The sequence below is a fragment of the Lipophrys pholis genome, assembly GCF_963383615.2.
Source record: "Lipophrys pholis genome assembly, chromosome: 15".
In the NCBI taxonomy this organism is placed as follows: Eukaryota; Metazoa; Chordata; class Actinopteri; order Blenniiformes; family Blenniidae; genus Lipophrys; species Lipophrys pholis.
The window spans coordinates 5,316,480-5,336,777 of record NC_137642.1 but is presented as its reverse complement, the minus strand read 5'-3'; the positions used below and the strand labels follow the sequence as shown (position 1 = coordinate 5,336,777).

The 20,298-nt window shown below is 44.0% G+C and overlaps 1 protein-coding gene across 2 annotated transcripts in view; it reads right to left on the bottom strand.

The window, feature by feature from the left end:
• Positions 1 to 11,099: 11,099 nt before the first annotated feature.
• The window catches only part of fbxw4 (F-box and WD repeat domain containing 4), a 46,605-nt gene continuing 37,406 nt past the window's right edge, over positions 11,100 to 20,298 (bottom strand). For both annotated transcript variants that reach the window (XM_080481527.1, XM_080481528.1), the window contains 3 exons: positions 15,359 to 15,499; positions 13,555 to 13,696; positions 11,100 to 11,860 (listed from right to left, as the gene is read on the bottom strand). In XM_080481527.1, coding sequence (XP_080337653.1) covers positions 11,726 to 11,860; positions 13,555 to 13,696; positions 15,359 to 15,499 — 418 coding nt within the window. In that variant the 3' untranslated portion in view covers positions 11,100 to 11,725. The remainder of the gene's footprint in view (positions 11,861 to 13,554; positions 13,697 to 15,358; positions 15,500 to 20,298) is intronic.

The following is a 20,298-nucleotide window of genomic DNA, read 5'->3' as shown; positions in this document are numbered from 1 at the left end:
GAGAGAGAGCAGTGGCGGCTGGCCGATAGAGGGCAGTAGCACACCGCCCTCCCTCAGGGTTTTAGGCAGATATTGGTGTTTGGGGGGTCCATCCACAAAATCCAGGTGTCCAAAATATACTGGAGTGGCAACCAGTCTCCAAGAAAACTTTGAAAAAAATGGACCTTAAATGGTGCATTCTACTGCATTGTGGAGGACTAAATACTACGTTGTGAAATGTGATTAGGTTTTGCTTCCAGCAGTAATAGATTTCTTTTTCTCCCTGACATGTTTGCTGATGCATCCTCCTTTCTTACTTTGTTTCAATGTTTCTTTTAAAGTAATGGCTTCTTTTCACTGGTGATATTTTCACTTGTACTTGTACTTGTACTTGTACCTGTACCTGTACCTGTACCTGTACTTGTACCTGTACCTGTACTTGTCCCTGTACCTGTACTTGTACCTGTACTTGTACTTGTACTTGTACCTGTACCTGTACTTCTACCTGTACTTGTACTTGTACCTGTACCTGTACCTGTACCTGTACCTGTACCTGTACTTGTACCTGTACCTGTACTTGTACCTGTACTTGTACTTGTACATGTACCTGTACTTGTACCTGTACCTGTACTTGTACTTGTACCTGTACTTGTACCTGTACATGTACCTGTACTTGTACCTGTACCTGTACTTGTACCTGTACCTGTACCTGTACCTGTACCTGTACTTGTACTTGTACCTGTACCTGTACCTGTACTTGCACCTGTACCTGCACCTGTACTTGTACCTGCACTTGTACCTGTACTTGTACTTCTACCTGTACCTGTACTTGTACTTGTACCTGTACCTGTACTTGTACCTGTACTTGTACCTGTATCTGTACCTGTACCTGTACCTGTACCTGTACCTGTACCTGTACTTGTACCTGTACCTGTACCTGTACCTGTACCCGACTCACTTCACTCCAGACTTCACTGCATGTGCTTGTGTAAACCCCCTGTTGTTGACACGTTGCTTCTATCTGCAGCCCTAAACTGAGCACCTGTGGACTCTGACCTGTGAAATAGTTTCTATTCTCCTCTTATTAGTTTTTAATTAAATATTGGATCTTATTTGTTCTGTGCAGGCCTCCTATAGCTCAGTCCTCAGACCTCAGTATGTCACAGTCTCACATAATTAAATTGGTAATGGAACCAGCATGATTGTCAATACTTGTATCAACATCAACATTTTCACAACAAACAATATTTTATTCTTCAATTATAAATCACGAATGATGTACAGATATCCAAACATGTGTCCAAATTTTGAAAATTAAAAATGAGATAGATCATAGGTCCCTAGAATTAATACCACCAGTGTGGATTCTTCATATAAAATTTCAAGCATCTTGGAAAGGAAATTCTTCCGAAGGGATTCGCCATATAAAAGTCCAATGATCTGGTCCAGTCGCTCAGGAGATAAGTGTGGAGGGTAAAACTCCTCTCTGTTTCAGCATTTGAGGGTATCAGGATGAGTGAAAGAATTACCAACCAATCAGGTGCCGCCTTTCAAAAGGTATAGGCCACCTGGTATATTGACCAATCACGTCGCTCGTTACTGGGCGTAATACAAAATTGTAAGTCGGTCACTCATTGTCTACTACAGTTGATATTTGGCTATATCTTGGCAGAAAATGATGGATTGAGACTAAATTAGATGGTGACAAGTAGTGATGGTCATTATACACATATTTTAGAGGCTTTGAGAGACATCGCTGGTATTTCTCAAAAATGGACCGTCAGCTGAAATAAAGCTATGCTCACCCGAGACTTATTGGTTTAATGGATAAATAAATAGATCAAATGAACACTTATCATTATTTTAAGTAAATTGTGTTAAAGGGGACATATCATGCTAAATCCACTTTTTTAGCCCTTAAATGCATGTTGTTGTATATTTAGAGTGTTTAGAAGTACAGAAAAGTTCAAAGTAGTCTCTTCAGGTGCTCCGTTGATATCTTTATATTCTGTTTTGGTAATATTTTGCGATCAGTTTCGATTTTTCTATTCTCTATTACGTTTTTTGAACAATGACGTCACAGTATTCCCGGCGGAACTGCCAAATTAGGACATCGACACTTCGAGCAATCCGCCATTTTTGTTTCTCGCTGCGATTTTGTAGTCCAACCTAAGGGTGCCGAAGTTACGAGAGGATAAGTCGAAATGTTCGGTTGTTGGATGTAGTAACCCACAAGCTTCGTTACACCGTCTCCCAGCATCAGAACCTTTTCGAAGTGCCTGGTTGAGTTTTATTTTTCACAGAAATGTACCCACATCTGTGGGTAAGGTCATTTTTGTGTGCGCGAAGCACTTTAAGGACGACTGCTTCAGCAACCTCCGCCAGTATAAAGAAGGATTTGCCGAAAGACTTGGTCTGATTGAGCAGTCAGTTCCTTCTATCTATGGAGACGACGAACAGAGCACTTCGGTAAGCTGTATATAACGCTAAAAAGTGTGATGATAAGACGTCCCTGTCATTGTTTTGTTAGCATTAGCAGTTGCACCGTCTTCATATGTTAGCGCTGTGTGCTCGTTTTAGATTATAATGTAACTTCTGTGTTAAATAGTCGTTGTAATACAGGCAGTATTGTAGTAGTGGGCATGGATGGAGAAGTTAGTGTAAATATAGTAACACACCATTGCGTTACATCCATATGAAGACGTTGTTCTGCAGCTGCATCATCGTCATTTTCATCTCGCTCCGCCGGGTCCGACTCTGGCTCCAACATGTATGGCTGGATGGACAAATCTTCCGTTGTTGACATTTTGTAAATAATGTGTGAATATAAAGTTTCTGCGCCGCTAGATAATTGTATCTGTTCTATCAAACTACAAAGATGGCCGAACAGGGTGGCGTTGAACCGAGTGTCACCGCTGCAACCTGGAGAGGAGGCGGGGTATGAAGAGACCGCCCCATAACGAGTTGCTCTCAGAAGCACATCAGAAAAGGGGTTGAAAAGGGGCCTGTGGAGCTCTAATAATGAGGAATTCAGACCCAAGCATTGCAGTTCCGCTTTATATAGACCACAACTGTATGATTTATATGTAAAAAGGAAGGATTTAAAAGCATGATATGTCTCCTTTAAGTAAATTAAGGTGAACCCAAAAACAGACTCCAGCACAAAAGTTAGAGTTTTCACAGAGTTTATTAAAATCGAGTCAGAATCACAATCAGAATCTTAACTGTTGTGCTAAAAGAAGGATTAAATGATTCACCATCCCCATCCTGTGCTGAATACATAAGACATAGAATTATGGACACATTTTGACAGATTAGAATAAATACTGTACGAAAACCTGGTTCTGTAAAAAGAATCTCACATTAAAAAAAAAGTTAAAACATGAATCTGCCATGAAAAAGATAAAACCAAAGAATCTACATCACATCTGAGGGTAACAGCTGGAACAGGTGATGTGCTAGAGGGACGAGTCGACTTCTCCTGAATAGTGCAGCCAAACCACGCTGGCAGCCAGAACATGGCAGCACGCTTTCAATGGAGCATCAGTAGGACACCAGCAGCTCATTGCCCGGGGCGTTGCTCCCCAGGGTGTTGCTCTCCAGGGCGTTGCTCCCCAGAGGGTTGCTCTCCAGAGCGTTGCTCTCAGGGAGTGTAGGTGCTGCTCTGCCTTCTTGCAGACAAGTCACACATGTGAAAGTCTCAAGTCATTTTTTCCTGGGAAAGTCAAGGCAAGTCACCTTATTTTCCATGTACATTTTATATTATATCTAGTGACTTTGGTAAGTTTAAAACCACATTTAAGTTATGATCTCTTTTTAAGCACTATTAGTGTTTTTAGCTTGTAACTATTGACTATCTGAACCAGTACTTCATTCAGTCCATCTCAAACAGTATCCAATCAACTTTAAAACGTTATTTAATGAGGTTATTCGGTTTTAACCAAATTTGCTAAGTTTACTTTTTCAGCGCTTGATTCGTTTGACTGCAGGAGAAAATGAAGACGCAGCATGAAGGCCTGAGAGTCTCCGTCACTGCAGGCTTTGTTTGACATGATCAGATCTGGGAAGTTGTATGAAGGGATTATTGGTGAAAAAGGTTTGATCAGCCGTAACAGAGGAAGTTGTAGTTGTGAACAGTCATTTGTGTGTATTTCAATTTCATTTATTTGATTATTTGGGTACCAGTTGTTGCATACTAATCTCAAGCCATCTCTTCACAAGGTTACCGTAAATATGCCGCCTTTAGGATAATGTCCATCCGCTGTCCCACGTTTGACGTCACATACTCTGTAAACTGTGTACTTTTTTTTCTCTCCACAAACACAACACTTGCACGTTCACAAATTCTTCATTACAGGCGTGCAAATCCTATTTTACCCGACTCAGATTGAGAAACTGACGCGCTCACACAGTATATTTGGTGAAAAACATATCTGTGCTCCTCAGTCAAACAATGTGAACTTGTGCAGGACATGTTCAATGTTTTTAAAACACAAATAGAAAATCAATAACAAGAACTGCTGGAATCTTCCCCACGAGTCACAATGTTTTGTTTCCTTCAACTACAAGTCACAAATCGCTGCTCCACTGAGACGTGGTGAAAAATGATTCAGTCCACAGAGCAAAAGATGGCTGCTGACCTGAGGGCCACTAATTAACCTCACATGTATGTTTTTAGGCTGTAAGAGGAAACCAGGGTCTCTGGAAAAAAACCCCCGCACACACAGGGAGAACATGCAAAATCCACACAGAAAGGCCTGGACCCGGATTTGAACCTATGACCTTCTCACCGTGAGTGGAGAGCAATAACCACGGCTCCACTGAGTTTTACTTTCTGGCTGCTTGCTGAGATTGGAGCTGCAATTGAAGTAATTGCCCTTGAAGTTTTCTTCCCACACAGTGGACACCAATGTTTTTGTGACCTTTTACTGAGTCGAACTCTAAATGATGTTGGTATTCTCGAGCATTAAACGCTGCACGTTCCTGCGCTCCATGATCACTGCTGTCTGTAGTTTACACTGATGTTGTGCAGCTGATACCTCATTGTTACGAGACAGTCCCACAAGACAAAGCCTGTTTCTCAATTCCAAGTATACAAGTACACACTTGCCTACTTGGCGAGTACGTACTTGCAAGTACATATACATGTATTAATGGGTAATTTGACTTTCCAAGTCTGCACAAGTCCGGTCTTGATGCATCCTCGATAATGTGGGCGGAGCGAGTACACATATTTCATGCTTACTCAGTGAGATACGTACTTTAAATTGGATCAGTACTCCAACAATGTTCTACAAGTACACAAGAACGCAAGTTCGGACAAGTACGGATATTAAGAAATGATCAAAATCATAGTTAAGTATCACAGTAGCGCGGCCTGTTTGCGGGACAGTAACGGTGATCGAATTACTATTATTGCAAAAGTAATCCCTGACTGTACTTGTTACTTTAAAAAAAGAAATCGGATTGGAGTGAATGATTGTAGTGGCTGAGTAAACATGAACCAAGGTCAACAAAATGTTCCCCCAAAATAAGGAATGATTTATTAAAGCAAGGACCAAACTAAAGCATCAAAATATATCTGAGTCATGAGTGTCTGAGTTTAAGCACAGTCTCTCTACTACAGATCTAAAAGGGCCTGAATCACACAAAACATTGAGACAACACATAATAATTTAATGGTGTATCAGAATAAAAGTCAGACTTATTTCAAGAAAAAGTAAAAAAATTCCTATCTGTGATAATCAAATTCAACGGTTCAACAAACAAACAAAACAAAAATACTGTAGTCAAAGGAAACACTCATATACACATGAAAATATTGGAATTACGCTTGTTAAATTTGACCCAGAAGCATCTCTCCCCTGGGACCAGAGATAAAGGTTTGAGTTTACCTTCCATACACCAGGTGGCCCCGTTGCTACAAAGATGCTCTCAGGGTTAAAGTGAAGCTGTGGAGGTCCAGGAAACGACAAAGTGCTGCACCAACACTCTGCAGAAGCTGTGACGTCCAGTCCTGTGAGTCTGGAAGAGCCTCCATCCGCCTCCATCCAACTCCATCCAACTCCAGTCAACGTGTCCAAAGAAGACAGCAGCTGATGCTTCACATCTGCTCAAGTTAAACCACGTTCTTGTGAAGCGCTGCAGCTGAAGTACAGGTTAGTCACTGCATGAAAAGAGGCGTAGAACAGAAGATCTCCATGTTGGGCGGGGGCTGGTGGTGTCAGTTTGTTTGTGTTTGGTTGCTGGAGCAGTCAAACTAAAATTGTGATCGCCCAACAGGTAAACTCTCAGGTGCCACTGAGCATGACATCATTTTCAGATGGAAAATAACACAACATAAAAAGTCCTTTAGGCCAGTCTGAAAAAAGAATCTGCTTATTTCAACCCTTCAAGACGGCGCAGTGGTACAGTGGTTGGCATTGTCACTGTCAGAAACAGTTCTGCATGAGTCACCATGCGGGTTCTTCAGTCTCACCATTCTTCCTGATTGTTTTTGTTATTGTTTTTGCTCGCTGCTGCTGGCTAATTGGTTGGTTGATTATTTGGGTGACTGGTTGGTTGTTTGGTTGGTTGATTATATATTAGGCTGGTTGGCTAATTGGTTGGTTGGTTGATTGATTCTTTGGGTGGCTGGTTAGCTGGTTGGTTGGTTAATTGATTGGTTGATTGGGTGGCTGGTCGGCTAGCTAGTTGGTTGGTTGGTTGGTTGGCTGGTTGGTTGGTTGGTTGATTGTTTGGGTGGCTGGTTGTTGGTTGGTTGGCTATTTGGTTGGTTGATTGGGTGGCTGGTGAGTTAGCTGGTTGGTTGGTTGGTTGGTTGGTTGATTGTTTGGGTGGCTGGTTGGTTGATTGGTTTGTTGGTTGGTTTGCTCGCTCAGCACAGCTCAACGTGATCACAATCAGCTCAGCGGCTGGCGTTCATTCATGTCCAAGCTACAAGAACCGCCTGAGAGAATCCTGCTAGATGGTTGGTTGAGTCTGCTACACCGCAGGCGGCTCATGAAGAACAGTCATCAAGACCCTCATATAGAGCATAATCAAACCTCAAAGCTGTCGTGGCATTGAGCTGTCCACACGTCTCTCAGAGCCTGACCACACCTTCTCTATGTGCCCCCTAGTTCGCCCACCATGCAGAGGAGCTGCCAGCTTGGCAAAGCTTTCTACAAATCACCGATAGGAGCTGACAAAACGTAAAAAAGAGCGCAGCTCTGAAACATGACTGGGGTGCCTCCATTCATCCACAGCCTCAGTCGACCTTTCTTGGGGCTTGGTAGACCTCCTGGCTTGAAATCACATTAACCCAGGAAGCTAACCTCCAACAGGATGAATGCATATTTTATCAAGCTTCAGCTTCAGACCTTCCTGATGGAGCCGGCCAAGCACCATATCCAGGCGCTGCAGGAGTTGTTGAGCAGAGGAGACAACAATGTTGTTGAGATAGAGCAGCAGGGAATGCCAAACATCCTCTGTATTAGCCGCTAGAAGATGCTTGGGGAAAAGCCCAAAGGATGTGCAAGATGCGGTTAACGTAGATAGCACTGATTGATCAGTTACTGTGGCAAGGTGGGTAACGATCAGTCTATTTGCTGAGTAAGCATATAAATATTGTGTTGACAGCCATGCGTAAGGCTGCACAATGGATGCCCTAGCACTCGTTGAAGATCACGCCAGTGGTAGAATCAGGATGGAAAGAGTCTTTAGGGATTGTGAAGAATCCCTTGGCCATGATGATGACTGTCCAATCGGCTGGTTTAGATTCCCTGGAGCTCTGCTGACATTCCTTCAGAACACGTGGAGTTTCTTCTTCCTGATTTCAGGCCCCATTACAGTTTAATGTGACCGTTACCTTGACTGTTAAAGGAAAGTGTTGTGTTTACGCTGCAGCAGCAAACACACTGACAATGATGTAGTTATTATGCCAGGCCACTGGAGGGCGCTGTTGCTTGTTTTTGCAATGAAACCACACAGACGTGTGTGCAGAGAACAATACGCTATAAATGTGAACAAAATCAAGAGAACCCGAGATCCATATGGACTGATGACAAATCAGATGCAATCAGGGGAAGCTCGCTTGCAAAACTACCGATATGGAAATAGAATATGGACCACGAGTCACGCCACTACGGGGGCTGCCATGTTTGGTACACGCACGTGAGCAGAAGGAAAAATATACCATGGAGAGGATTGCTCTGTCGCCTCCGGCGGTCTCTGTAGGGAGGAATCGGGAGCGTCAAAGAAACGTTCCACTTTGGGAGCCGGGAAAAAAAGTCCCCGTTGCAGTGGCTCTGAGCACCGGTGTCGTGTGACAGACCCCACAAACGATTTGAGGTTCCACTTGTTTTCGTTGGTGTAAACTGGGCCCCAGTGTGGATTTGCCTCCCTTAAGAAGGAGTTTTCTCAGTGTTACGGAGGATTTAGTCACCAGTAAAAAGAAAGAACAGTAAGAAGGCCGCTTGTGGACATTAGCTCCACCTTCAACACAGTGCTTCGCCATGGCAGTCACAGAGGGACGTCACATGATCCTCAACGCACAGCTCGGGTCAGAAATCATGACAACAGGTATTAAAACACAGGGAGGTAGAGCAAAAAAGGTTTCCTCTGGAAAATGTCCCGTCGGTGGGAATGTGACTGTCCAGGTGAACTCCACTTTAGATTATCACCCTGAGACCCTGAGCTAGACCTGGGACGATGATTAATAAATCAATTAATCGAACGATAAATGAAATTCAATTACAAATTACAACGAGGAAAGCAAACCGGCATGCAGCACGTTTGTTTTCCTCGACTCAACACAAGCTGGATGACAAGAGGGTTCACTCTGAACACACACACACACACACACACACACACACACACACACACACACACACACACACACACACACACACACACACACACACACACACACACACACACACACACACACACACACACACACACACACACACACAGTGCAGACTCACAAGGTACCTCAGTAGAAATTAGGAGAAAAAAGACAATTGCAAAATCAAAAGCCTCTGTAGCTCCGGTGAGAGAATATTTCTGCTTCAAACTGAATGAGCGAAGTGAACCCGTCAACACGGACCAGCCAGTTTGCCGAATTTGTGCGAAAGTGGTGGCAACAAAAAAAACAACACATCAAACTTACATGCTCAACTAAAACATAACCACCCAACCTGCTGGGAGTTCCTATTATTTAGTATTACTTATTGTTTTGAGTGTGTGTGGTTTTATATTTGGTTGGGTTCTTGTTCTGAGCAGAGATGGGGTCTATTTTATTGTTTGTGGTTGTAATTTCTATTATAGTTAGTTTTATTTATTTAAATTATTTAAAGATTCCTGAGATTCCAATTACAATGGTAAAGAAATGAGAAATAAAAGTTCATTGAATTTGAAAGGGTATACTTGCGTTATTATGATATATTGTCATTACATTTGTACATTTGTAGTTAATTTGGTCAAAATTTTTGGGGGACAATAATATCGTTTTTCGCCAAAATTTCTAGGACGATTTATCATCCAGCAAAATTTGTTATCATCACAGGCCTACTCTGAGCTGGATAAAGAGCTGTAGAGGATGGACGGATGGATGGATGGATGGATTGGTTGGATGAACGGATGGATTGGTTGGATTGATGGATGGATGGGTTGGATGGATGGATTGATGGATGGGTGGAATGCATTGGTTGGATGGATGGATGGATGGATTGATGGATGGATGGGTGGGTGGGATGGATTAGTTTGATGGATGGATGGATGGATTGATTGGTTGAATGGATGGATGGGTGGGATGGATTGGTTGGATGGATGGATTGGTTGGATGTATGGATTGATGGATGGATGGGTGGGTGGGATGGATTAGTTTGATGGATGGATGGATGGATGGGTTGGATGGATTGATGGATGGGTGGAATGCATTGGTTGGATGGATGGATGGATGGATGGATTGATGGATGGATGGGTGGGTGGGATGGATTAGTTTGATGGATGGATGGATGGATTGATTGGTTGAATGGATGGATGGGTGGGATGGATTGGTTGGATGGCTGGATTGATGGATGGATTGGTTAGATGGATGGATTGATGGATGGATGGGTGGGTGGGATGGATTAGTTTGATGGATGGATGGATGGATTGGTTGAATGGATGGATTGATGGATGGATGGGTGGGTGGGTGGGATGGATTGGTTGGATGGATGGATGGATGGGTTGATGGATGGATGGATTGATGGATGGGTGGGTTGATGGATGGGTTGGATGGATGGATGGATTGATGGATGGATGGATTGGATGGCTATAAGGAGGGTTGCATGCTGATTTGAAACACAGCGTTGGCCCAGTAATGACTAATGAATCGTGGTTGACTCTGTGATGTTGTCTTCATACCAAGATCGCCACTTTGATTCCCAAAATGTTTCTTGAAAAAAAAAAAACCTCACTGATGTCTGTAAGTAAGGGAAGACTAATATGTCTTTTAAATGTTCCTGGTGACGACTGAACACTGACAACATCCTGAGTTAGAGAGCGTCGGACATGACAAGCGTGCTGAAGCATGTCAGTGAAAAGCTAATCCTTTGGCTTGAGGCAGGCTGAGCACATAAAAATGATTTGCTCACAACGTCTGCAGAGTCCCAGACAGCCTCCGCTCCACAACCAGCTCTTTGAAGGGATTAGGACAAACTGGCATCGTGACAAAGACGTCTGATCGCCATGGGAACGCTCTGTTTGGGTGTAGATACATTTGACCTTCACACCTGAGATCACACAACTGGGGGATTGTTGGTTTTGACCCATTTAACTCACCTTCTACTGTGTGCCGATCCTCGTGATGGACAGAAGTGAAATCTGCATGATCACATACACAGCACCTGGAGACGCTCGGTGTGGGTGTGTGTGTGTGCGCGCACCATGACATTTACTTTCCATACAATATCTGTCTCTGATGGCATTTATAGTTTCATAACTACAACTTACAACCTAAGATGATTTATTGCATTTTTATCAGTTTTTCTTTCTTTAATTCATGGTGTCTGTTTTAGGGCTTCCATCATGCCTCTCCAGTAGTTTGTGTGTATGTGTCCCAAAGCTGGTCGTCAAAATGAATGAGTGAAACTTTTCCTCCAAGACTTTTCTTTATTTGAATTTAATCCTGGTTATCTGACTTTGGAAATTCAACATTTCTGAGCTGAAGTTAAAGGCAGTGTGCAGGTGACAGTGGGAGGAGACTCGGATTTTACTGGGTCAACTTTTCAACCATTCTAAGCTTTAAATGGAACACTTCTGTTGTGCAGGTTAATTATATCTTCTGGTCATAAAGATTCAGTAGGAGGTGAGCACACTTAGAATCCTCTTTTAATTCAAGAGTGTCAAACTCTTCTGTCCTGCATGAGGTTTGGGTGAAACATGTATTATCTTTCTCTTATCGGGTAGTTTAAGGCTCATAGTAGGTAGCAAACCAATATGAGATGTAAAATTATGGCGTCCACATGTTTTTTTCTCTGTCTGACCAACATGGACCCCTTCTTTACTCCACCACCTCCTCCGATTATCCTGCAGCGACAACCTTCATGTGAACCTGTCTTCACTGGAGCCAGGTGAAGCAGTGCAGAGGACGGATGAAGCAGTGCTTGAGATACAGCCATAGTCCCAGAATCAGACAGCGAGTATTGAGAGGGTGAGAAAGTAGAAATGTTTATTGGGAAAATAGACATCTTTATTGAAGTGGTAATAGCTGATCTGCGTATCATCGGAGGTTGGTGGGCCTCTGCCTGAAGTCCAGGGAGTGCAGCGACGTGGCCAGAGCAGCATACAGGTGGGAGCTGCTGAACCTCAGGCAGTAAACAGGGCTGCTCACAGGCTTCGAGCTGAGCTGGAAGAACTGCAGAGCAACATCACAGGAGTTTGGATCAAATTACTGTCACGTCACGCCATGTCACTGTCTATGTGAAACGCACTGCGGCGTGCTATGCTGCAATGCAGTCCAGCTTTGGGCAGATGAGGCGCAAAACTTTCCTAAATGGTCTAAATTATCAGTCGTGGACCCAAAATATGGACGGAGGCAGCAACTGCACAGCTTATTTCTAGTCTCAAATGTTTTCAGAAATACTTTTCACTGAGCTGTTTTGGTTCTAAAAGAGGAAGTTTATGACTGAGCCGCCATCGTGGTCCAGTTGGAACAATGAGTGACGCGTTTCTTCTCGGACAATGTAAACAAGTTAATCTGTAGCTGGCTGAAGAGGGAGCAACACTGATGGCCACATTAATGTGGATAAATGTTTGTTTTGAGAAAGAGAGGCCTTTTTTTTGTAAATATGAACTGTTAAAGGAGTTTAATAAACACGTTAAGTGTATATAGCCTTATTGAGTCTGTTAGCTCACGCAAAATGAAACACGATTAAGATAGACTAAAAATTCGCTGGGGTCTCCCCGGGCCTGGGGGGCTGCCGTCTGCCAGGGTGGCGGTGTCCGGGCCCGATGGCCTCGGACCCCGGGGTGTTGCTACGGGTCCCCCCACAACAGTTCCGGTCACACCCAGTGGACACACACACACACACACACACACACACACACACACACACACACACACACACACACACACACACACACACACACACACACACACACACACACACACACACACACACACACACACTTTTCCACTCCTCACGAAAGGTGCTTCTGAAGTTACTTGCTCTCTGTCATCATTTGCTCAAACTTTAAAAATCATGTTCCTCTTTTGTTGTTGCCTCTTTGTTAATTCATGTTCCTGCTTCAAGTTACTGTCTAGATAGAGCTGCTCAGGCTGGTTTAATCCAAAAACAGTTGGAAAGTATTTGGATCAGTGTGATAACAGCAAATAATATATGTAGCACAACAAGGATATTGTATGTTATCCCCTTACCCCCTCCCCCCTCCCCCCTCAACTTCTCATCTCTTCTCTCTCTCTTTGTGCGTTGCCCCCCGGTCGTGTACGGCAGCCATGCCAACTTCTGACGGAGAAGGCAACAGGAGGAGACTCCAGGTCTCTCCCTGTTGCAAGACCAAAAACTGTTCTGACTCCGAAGGCTCTCAATCACATCATATTGTTGGCCCAAGCTGCCGAACAGGACAAGGGCAAAAAAAAAAAAAAAAAAGAGATAGATTAAAAATGACTGATATTTAATCATGATTAATCTAAATTGATCCACAGCAGCACATCACTAATGTGTCACTGATATTTTGTTGTGCCGCTTGATGTGTTGTCGTGTATTGTGTTATTGTAGTGGTGCATGTTTGTCTTGTATTAATTTATTTTGTTGTAATGTTGTGTTGTGTTAATTTGTGTTGTTGTGGTGTGTTACTTTGTGTTGTGCCGTTACAGTGTTCCGTGGTTTTGTGTTGTTGTTATGTTGTGTTACTTCTACTACTCCGACTTAACCTGTGTGATTCCTGGTGAATAAATTGGAATCCATCTTTGCTTGTGTTTTTCTTTTTAAATCAAACTCCGTTTTTGCAGTTCGTCGGTGGTCCTGGCGGCCACACTGAGCCCGCTGCCACTCCAGTGCTGTGCTGAACCAGTTACTGCATACGAACCTGCAGACATGCAGCCTGCCGTCGGTCCCACAGACGAACCACTCCGTAGTAGGACGAGCCGCTGGCGATCATGTGGTTCCTGTCAGTCTGGATGCAGTACAGAGCGCTGTCGTGAGGCTCCTCCCACTCCATCACACACTTCCTGTTGGAGGACATCAGCTTATCACAGGAAAATAAAGAATAAAGAGCTGGATGGACAACAAGTGAAAGACCTCATGTTATTCAGGAAAAGCCTCGTTTATTCTCTCCTGTCCTCCAACAAACTCAACCTGTTAACATCTGAAACTGAACACAAACACCCAAGAGAAAAGTCTTCCCAGAGAAGCTGAGTTCATGTTTAGACAGTCACATATCTGTTTTATGGAGGTACTGACATGACTTATGTGCACTCCCCTCTAAAACATCTGCAGCATTTACCACAGGTAGAAAACACTATCGTTACCTTTATTTCTGTATCAGTATTGAACTTGTGGTGAAACATCAACAGAGCTAAATCAAGAATTATAGAGATCCACTCATCTTCGCTGAGAGAACATCTAGAAGTTGAAATAGGTGCCACATCTCTTCAGATTATGAATCGATGTGGGTACATTCATGTGTTCATACTGTCAGACTAGAAGACGTGGATTCACGTCAGGCTTCAGATCCCTCTTGACCTCCAGCAGCTCCGCGGAGCGTGGTAATATGGCCGCCCACCGATGGGTCAATTTGGTAAAAATGTATTTCCTCAAGGGAATCAATAAAGTATGATTAGATTAGTTAGTGAATGATGTTAGTGTTTCAGAAGTAAAGCAGTGTGTGGTTCTTCTCCCCTGTGGCTTAATGTCCAAATAATGAAGTGAAATAAATTAGATCTGCAAGTTCATTCAGTCGTTTGGGTTCTGTATTATACACTGTGTGTGTGTGCGTGCGTGCGTGCGTGCGTGCGTGCGTGCATGCGTGCGTGCGTGTGTGTGTGTGTGTGTGTAACTGGGTTGCTGCCTGAGGTTAAAAGAGAAATAATGTATTTTGGGAACGATTTCTGCCAATAGACATCAATCCACCATTAGTGCCACTTCATCAATAAGAGATGGAGACACCAGAGGAGACAATGGCGCACGCACACACACACACACACACACACACACACACACACACACACACACACACACACACACACACACACACACACACACACACACACACACACACACACACACACACACACACACACACACACTAATGTTTGAAGTTGGGTGAGTTTGTTGTGTGTTGTCACTCTGCGACTGAGGCCCCTCCTCCAGACCACTTGGATCATCCTGGAGGTCTTTGGAACCTGGTGAGGTTTTGGCCAGATGAATTATTGATATCTAAAGAGGGACCCCCCTCTGCTAACCTTTTCTCTTCCAAAGTCCCCAGAGTAATCTGACAATCAAGTCGAATTTGTCTTACTTGACTGATTCCCAAGAAACCCAGACTGTCCTCATTGGGAGGCCTGCTGTCTGAGACTAACATGGGAGGGCGGTACGAGGCCGGCCTGCAGCGGAAACATTCACAAATACACTGGATTTATGCACCAGTGTAGAACTATATTAGGAATGATATGTTAAATGAGCACAGTGTCTCCCAAAGAGTTAACTGTCAATGTGTCGGCTGAAGAAACGTTGACTGTCAGTGGAAATCTGAGAAACCTGAATGAAGATGACAGCTTGATGAAGAGTTTTAGTGCACGTCATATATTCTGCCCCGGGACCCTGGACAGGGTGAAGAGGTGTAGGAGGGACGGTTCTCAAAGCCAAGCTGACCATGAAGAGGAGTGTTGTACCGTGTACTGAGCCGGAGGTCCCACAGGCGAATGAAGGTGTCGTAGCCACAGGTGAAGATCTGGAAAGGAGACTCAAAGACGATATCCAAAACACCAGCGCCACGACGGAACTCTGAGCCAAGACTGCAAACACACGCTAGCCTGCAGGAGGAAGAGCGTAGGAAAAGGTTCAGTCTGATGTCTACGGCTCCATGTGAACTTGTGAATACTCCTCACTTCTAGACGCTCTGAGACTGAGGACAAATGAGCCAACAGGGTGGTGCTGAACCAGACCAATGAGGTCTGTGGGTTCTGGAGCTCCAGAGACAGAAAATCTAACTTCAATATTTATATTTCCCAAGTGTTGGGAAAGTTACTTACAAAATGTAATATATTAAAAGGTTAGTCCTATGAAGGTAATTACTTAAATTACAACTTTTAATTACTTTTGAGTTAATGTCACTAAAATAACCGCAGAATTATGACCAGGCATTCTAAATTCCTGAAATGTAGTTTATTGCAGCTGATTTTACATTCAGTGGAGGTGATGCAGCATAATGACTGTGTCGGCCCTTAAAGCTAACAACTTCATATATGATACGATACGATATGGCATGATATGACATGATATGATACAGTACAGTACAGCACAAAAGTCCAGCATCTTTCATGACTGTGGCGGCGGTTGAACGACTTCAGCGTGACAACATAGCGTGATACACCGTCACACCAAGATGGCCACGCCGTTGACATTAGCTGAGAGGCTGAATTTGGCATGTCGTCAGTTTTTATATATCTATGTGGGAAATGGATGAGGAGCCGAGGTAGGGGGACATGTTTGTGATCAGAGGTCAATAGTTCTTATAATTACCATTAAAGAAATGAAAAACTCAGCCGAGCAAAGCTCACCCCTCCAGAACTAACATGTCTGTGGATGACACACTTGATAACAAAAAACAGTTCACACAAGATCTCTCTCTTCTGATTGGTTACTGTGATGATATCACCACACACTAACTGATTCTTCAGCAGAGTATCAGGCTCTTCACGCTCAATATTTAAAATCTTGCGTAGTCCAATGTGACTTCAGTGTATACAAACATGTTGCCACAAATCAATCAAGAACCTGTACTATAACCCCAGATTTTATTTCTTATCGAGGTAACTTGAGGTTTAACTCTGGGTTTTCCGTATTGTGAAGCAGATTCACTTCTTCCCGGGATAAATCACCCCGTTAAACTTACTCTGAATGTCTAAACGGCTCCAGAGCAGAGCATAAAAGCACAGAATGCACCGTGTCCTGACCAATCAGATCTCTTGAAAAACGACCTTCCCAATCTTAAATGATGGCGATTGGTGCGTAGGTTCAGCGCTGAGTTGCAGCGGAGAGGAGATGACAAAGTATTTAGAACAATCTTTTTTCATGTCTTCTGCTATGAGGAGGGTTACAGCTTGGATCCGGAAAGGGAAGACACCAGACTGGATAGCATCAGTTCTGTTTGCTTTGGCATCATGTTTGTTGTGGAACCAGTGGGCGATGTTGACATGTGGGGTTTCAAATGATGATACAAATTTGTTGTACTGCCATCTTTCATGGCAACGCTATCGTGGAATGTTTTGCACAAAAATGTTAATGACGTCATTGTTGAACCCAAACCACCAAAATGTATCCTGTGCTCGTTTTCTTTGGAACGGATTCGTCTTCCTCCATCTTCCGTGTCGGTTCGAACATCCCGCTAGCACTCTGCTGAGCGAGCGTGTATGACGTAGCTCTTGGGAGAGTATAGGATATATGTAGTAGGGGTGCAATGGTACAGGAATCGGTTTGGATTCGGTACGTGTTAGTTGTTTTTTTCACTGTGTTACCTTCTCGAGTCCCGTCAAAAGCATTAAATCAGGGTCCATGCACTGGAGATGCATGCTGAAATTATCGTGTGTCCTTTTCCGTATGGGATATGTTTCACACAACATTTGCAGACAGTGAAATGTCAGGTAAATGTTTTCACTCCCTTATGGTTGTAATCAAAACGACAACAGAGATTTTTATGAAGCCGGCGCTTTTGGCGCACAGACCGAGCGCTTATGACCTTCGTCTTCTGAAGAACCATTAGGTGGAACTGGAACCAGACGCCAAGGCCGTGTTGGAGAGAGTTAGACTTCTAAATGTGGGAGTGGGCTTTAGTGCAACAGAGTGACTCCGCCTTTGGGCAAGTACACACATGCACATAGTTCAATATTATAAATTGATTTCACTTAAATTTCCACCGCATAAGCAGTGCCCAAAGTGCTTTATGTTGTTAATCATATTCACACATTCACACTTACATACAATCCAATGGAGGCGGCCACCATGCAAGGCGCTGACACCATCCAATGGGAGCAGTTTGAGGTTCAGTGTCTTGCTCAAGGACACGTCAACATGTGGACATTTAGGGAATTGAACCTGCAACGACTCGGTTGGTAGAACGGGCCATTCCGAGAACTGTTGCATCCCTGGAATGTAGTTGCGCTTGTTTTGTCTTTCCATGAAGAGGAGAGTCGAGATTGTACGAGAGAAGCATGGCTAAAAGCAACGGTGTCTCAATGTATACATGAATATTCATGAGATCTTCATTTTCCACAAAAGAGTCAAGCCGTGATACGCTGAGTATATTCGGTATGTTTGCCCAGCACTAGTACAAGCACGTTCACAAAAGTCAGTATCTTGAGTTGAGTTTGCTGTTGGGCTGGTGGACAACGATGTATTGAAGCAGGCTGAGTGAGTTTCTCTCATGTCCTGAAATTTGTAACAACAATTGATTTAATTCAATGAAACACCTCCATCGCTCACACCAAGCAGATAAGATAGGTCAACATAACCCTGCCCTCAGTTTCACCTTCTGTATTGGAGCTAACGGTTGGTGGTAACATAAGTTTTGGCTCCACGACGCAGTACGGGCCGGAGTGGAACCGGAGTGGAACCGGAGCGTAGGGTACGGAACAGCAAAGCACACCCAGGCCCAACTGTGTCGTGCGGTCCCACCGCAGAAAGTACGGTTAAATTATAGGCAGGGTTGTGAAAGAGATCCGCAGCCGTCCGAGCTTTGAGCCTCGTTCTCCGTGACACAGCTTAAACTTTCTTATTGTGAACAGCAGCGTCCAGCTCCTGCTGAAGAAGCTCCTCCTCCTGTCACTGAGAGGAGCGTCTGCACCGCGTTAAAACATTGCGATGTTGTGTCGCGCGCCGACATTTCAATAAACCCAGTAAATAAAACAACCAGTATGTGAACCACAACAGGAGGGTTTACGGCCTATAGAATAGTGAAGATCGTCACTATCAATCAGCAGACGGCTGCGTCGTCGCTCCTCCTCACAGACTCGTTCCTAGTTAGGTACCTTAACGGAGGGGTGACGGAAATTTGTAGCTGGTGGTCACGTTTTTTTCTGTACCAGCCACACCTTTTTCGGTGGAACCATGAGAAAACCAATCCTAACACAAAATGTGCGGTGCGACCGCAGCCATAGCTCCCATTTTGAATAATGGCAGCAGGTTCTGTGCCGAGTGACCACAGGTTCTGAAATTAACTGTCTGGTTGGGACTTTTCGTTCTGTAGTTTCAATGTCCTGCAGTTTGAAAAAAAAGTTGTGTAAAAGATGGATGAAATCAAGACTGAGTGAGTGTGTGTGTGTGTGTGAGAGAGAGAGAGAGAGAGAGAGAGAGAGAGAGAACCAGTGAGCACAGCTCCATGCAGGAACATGCTCTTGTGATCACAGCTACGTCCCGCGAGCTCCTCAGCTCTTGATTATTGAAGAATAACTTGCTCTCAGCAGGGCAGATTATTGCAGAATAACTGTCTCTTTGTTGCCATTTAATACCCTCCATGACCGTGACTGTGCGCTACTCTGGCATGTTTGATACCTGCCTCATAGCAACCATTTAAAGGAGGCTTCTGGCCTTGGCGACCAGGCAGCCCTTCTCTTCGACTCGTGCCCCCCTCCCTCGCCCTGGAGCTCAATCTGCTAGCTCAGGCTGGTAATCCCCTAGCCTTACCCTAGGGGGCCTTCTTATTGGGCCAAGACTTTCCCCACAGGGAGCTGGATTGGGTGAGAGCTTTCTCATTGCCAGGCTCTCATGACTAAGCCCGAGTCAGTGGGGAGTCTGTGATGAGGCTGAGTTTGAGTCTGTGTGGGGTGGTGGTGGGGTAGTAACAATTATTTTCCCTTTACCACTAAAACCAAGGAGCTTAGCACATGCCACACAAAAAGAAACTCATTCAAGTCAAAGGGATACGAGCCGGTTCATTCATAACTAAATTAAAACAATACCTCAACGACTAAAGAACTCACCAATCTGTAGCTCAGACCATCATAATTCTTCAAACAAAATGATTACAATCTTAAAACACTCTGGGAAAAAGTCTGAAGCACTCACAAGCACACAAAATAGGAGAAAAATAAAAGCTGGGATTCCATAAATGGGCCCTGACATCTGTGGAAGGATCTTAAAGGCGGTAATAGCACTGTCCAATGAGCTGGTGCACAGTGCAAAACAGCAGGGATTCTCAAATTGGTAGGTCACTGACTTTTATGGGCTGTGTGTGATTACAGGATGGAGGCATAACCATATAATCTGTCATAATGACTGTATCTGTAAGCCAGCGGAGGGACAATGTTCTGACCTGACCGTCCTCTCAGGCTCGTCTGGGTCCATCATGTAAAACCTTCGAGTCTGGTCCTGAGCATACCTGGCTGCAAAGATGGCACATGGAAATGTCTGACTCACAACCATCACACCAGAGTGACGGCTGAACAGTAAAACCTTCTGCTCAGTCTTATTTATTACCGTGAGCTTCGAGGAAAACTCTAGCTGATTTTGCTCGGTGTTCCCAGATCAAACCATCATCACAACTCAAAGAAACACTCACAGTCCACATTTTACAGTACCACAAGGTCCTAACATGGACCAGGATCCACTGTGAACA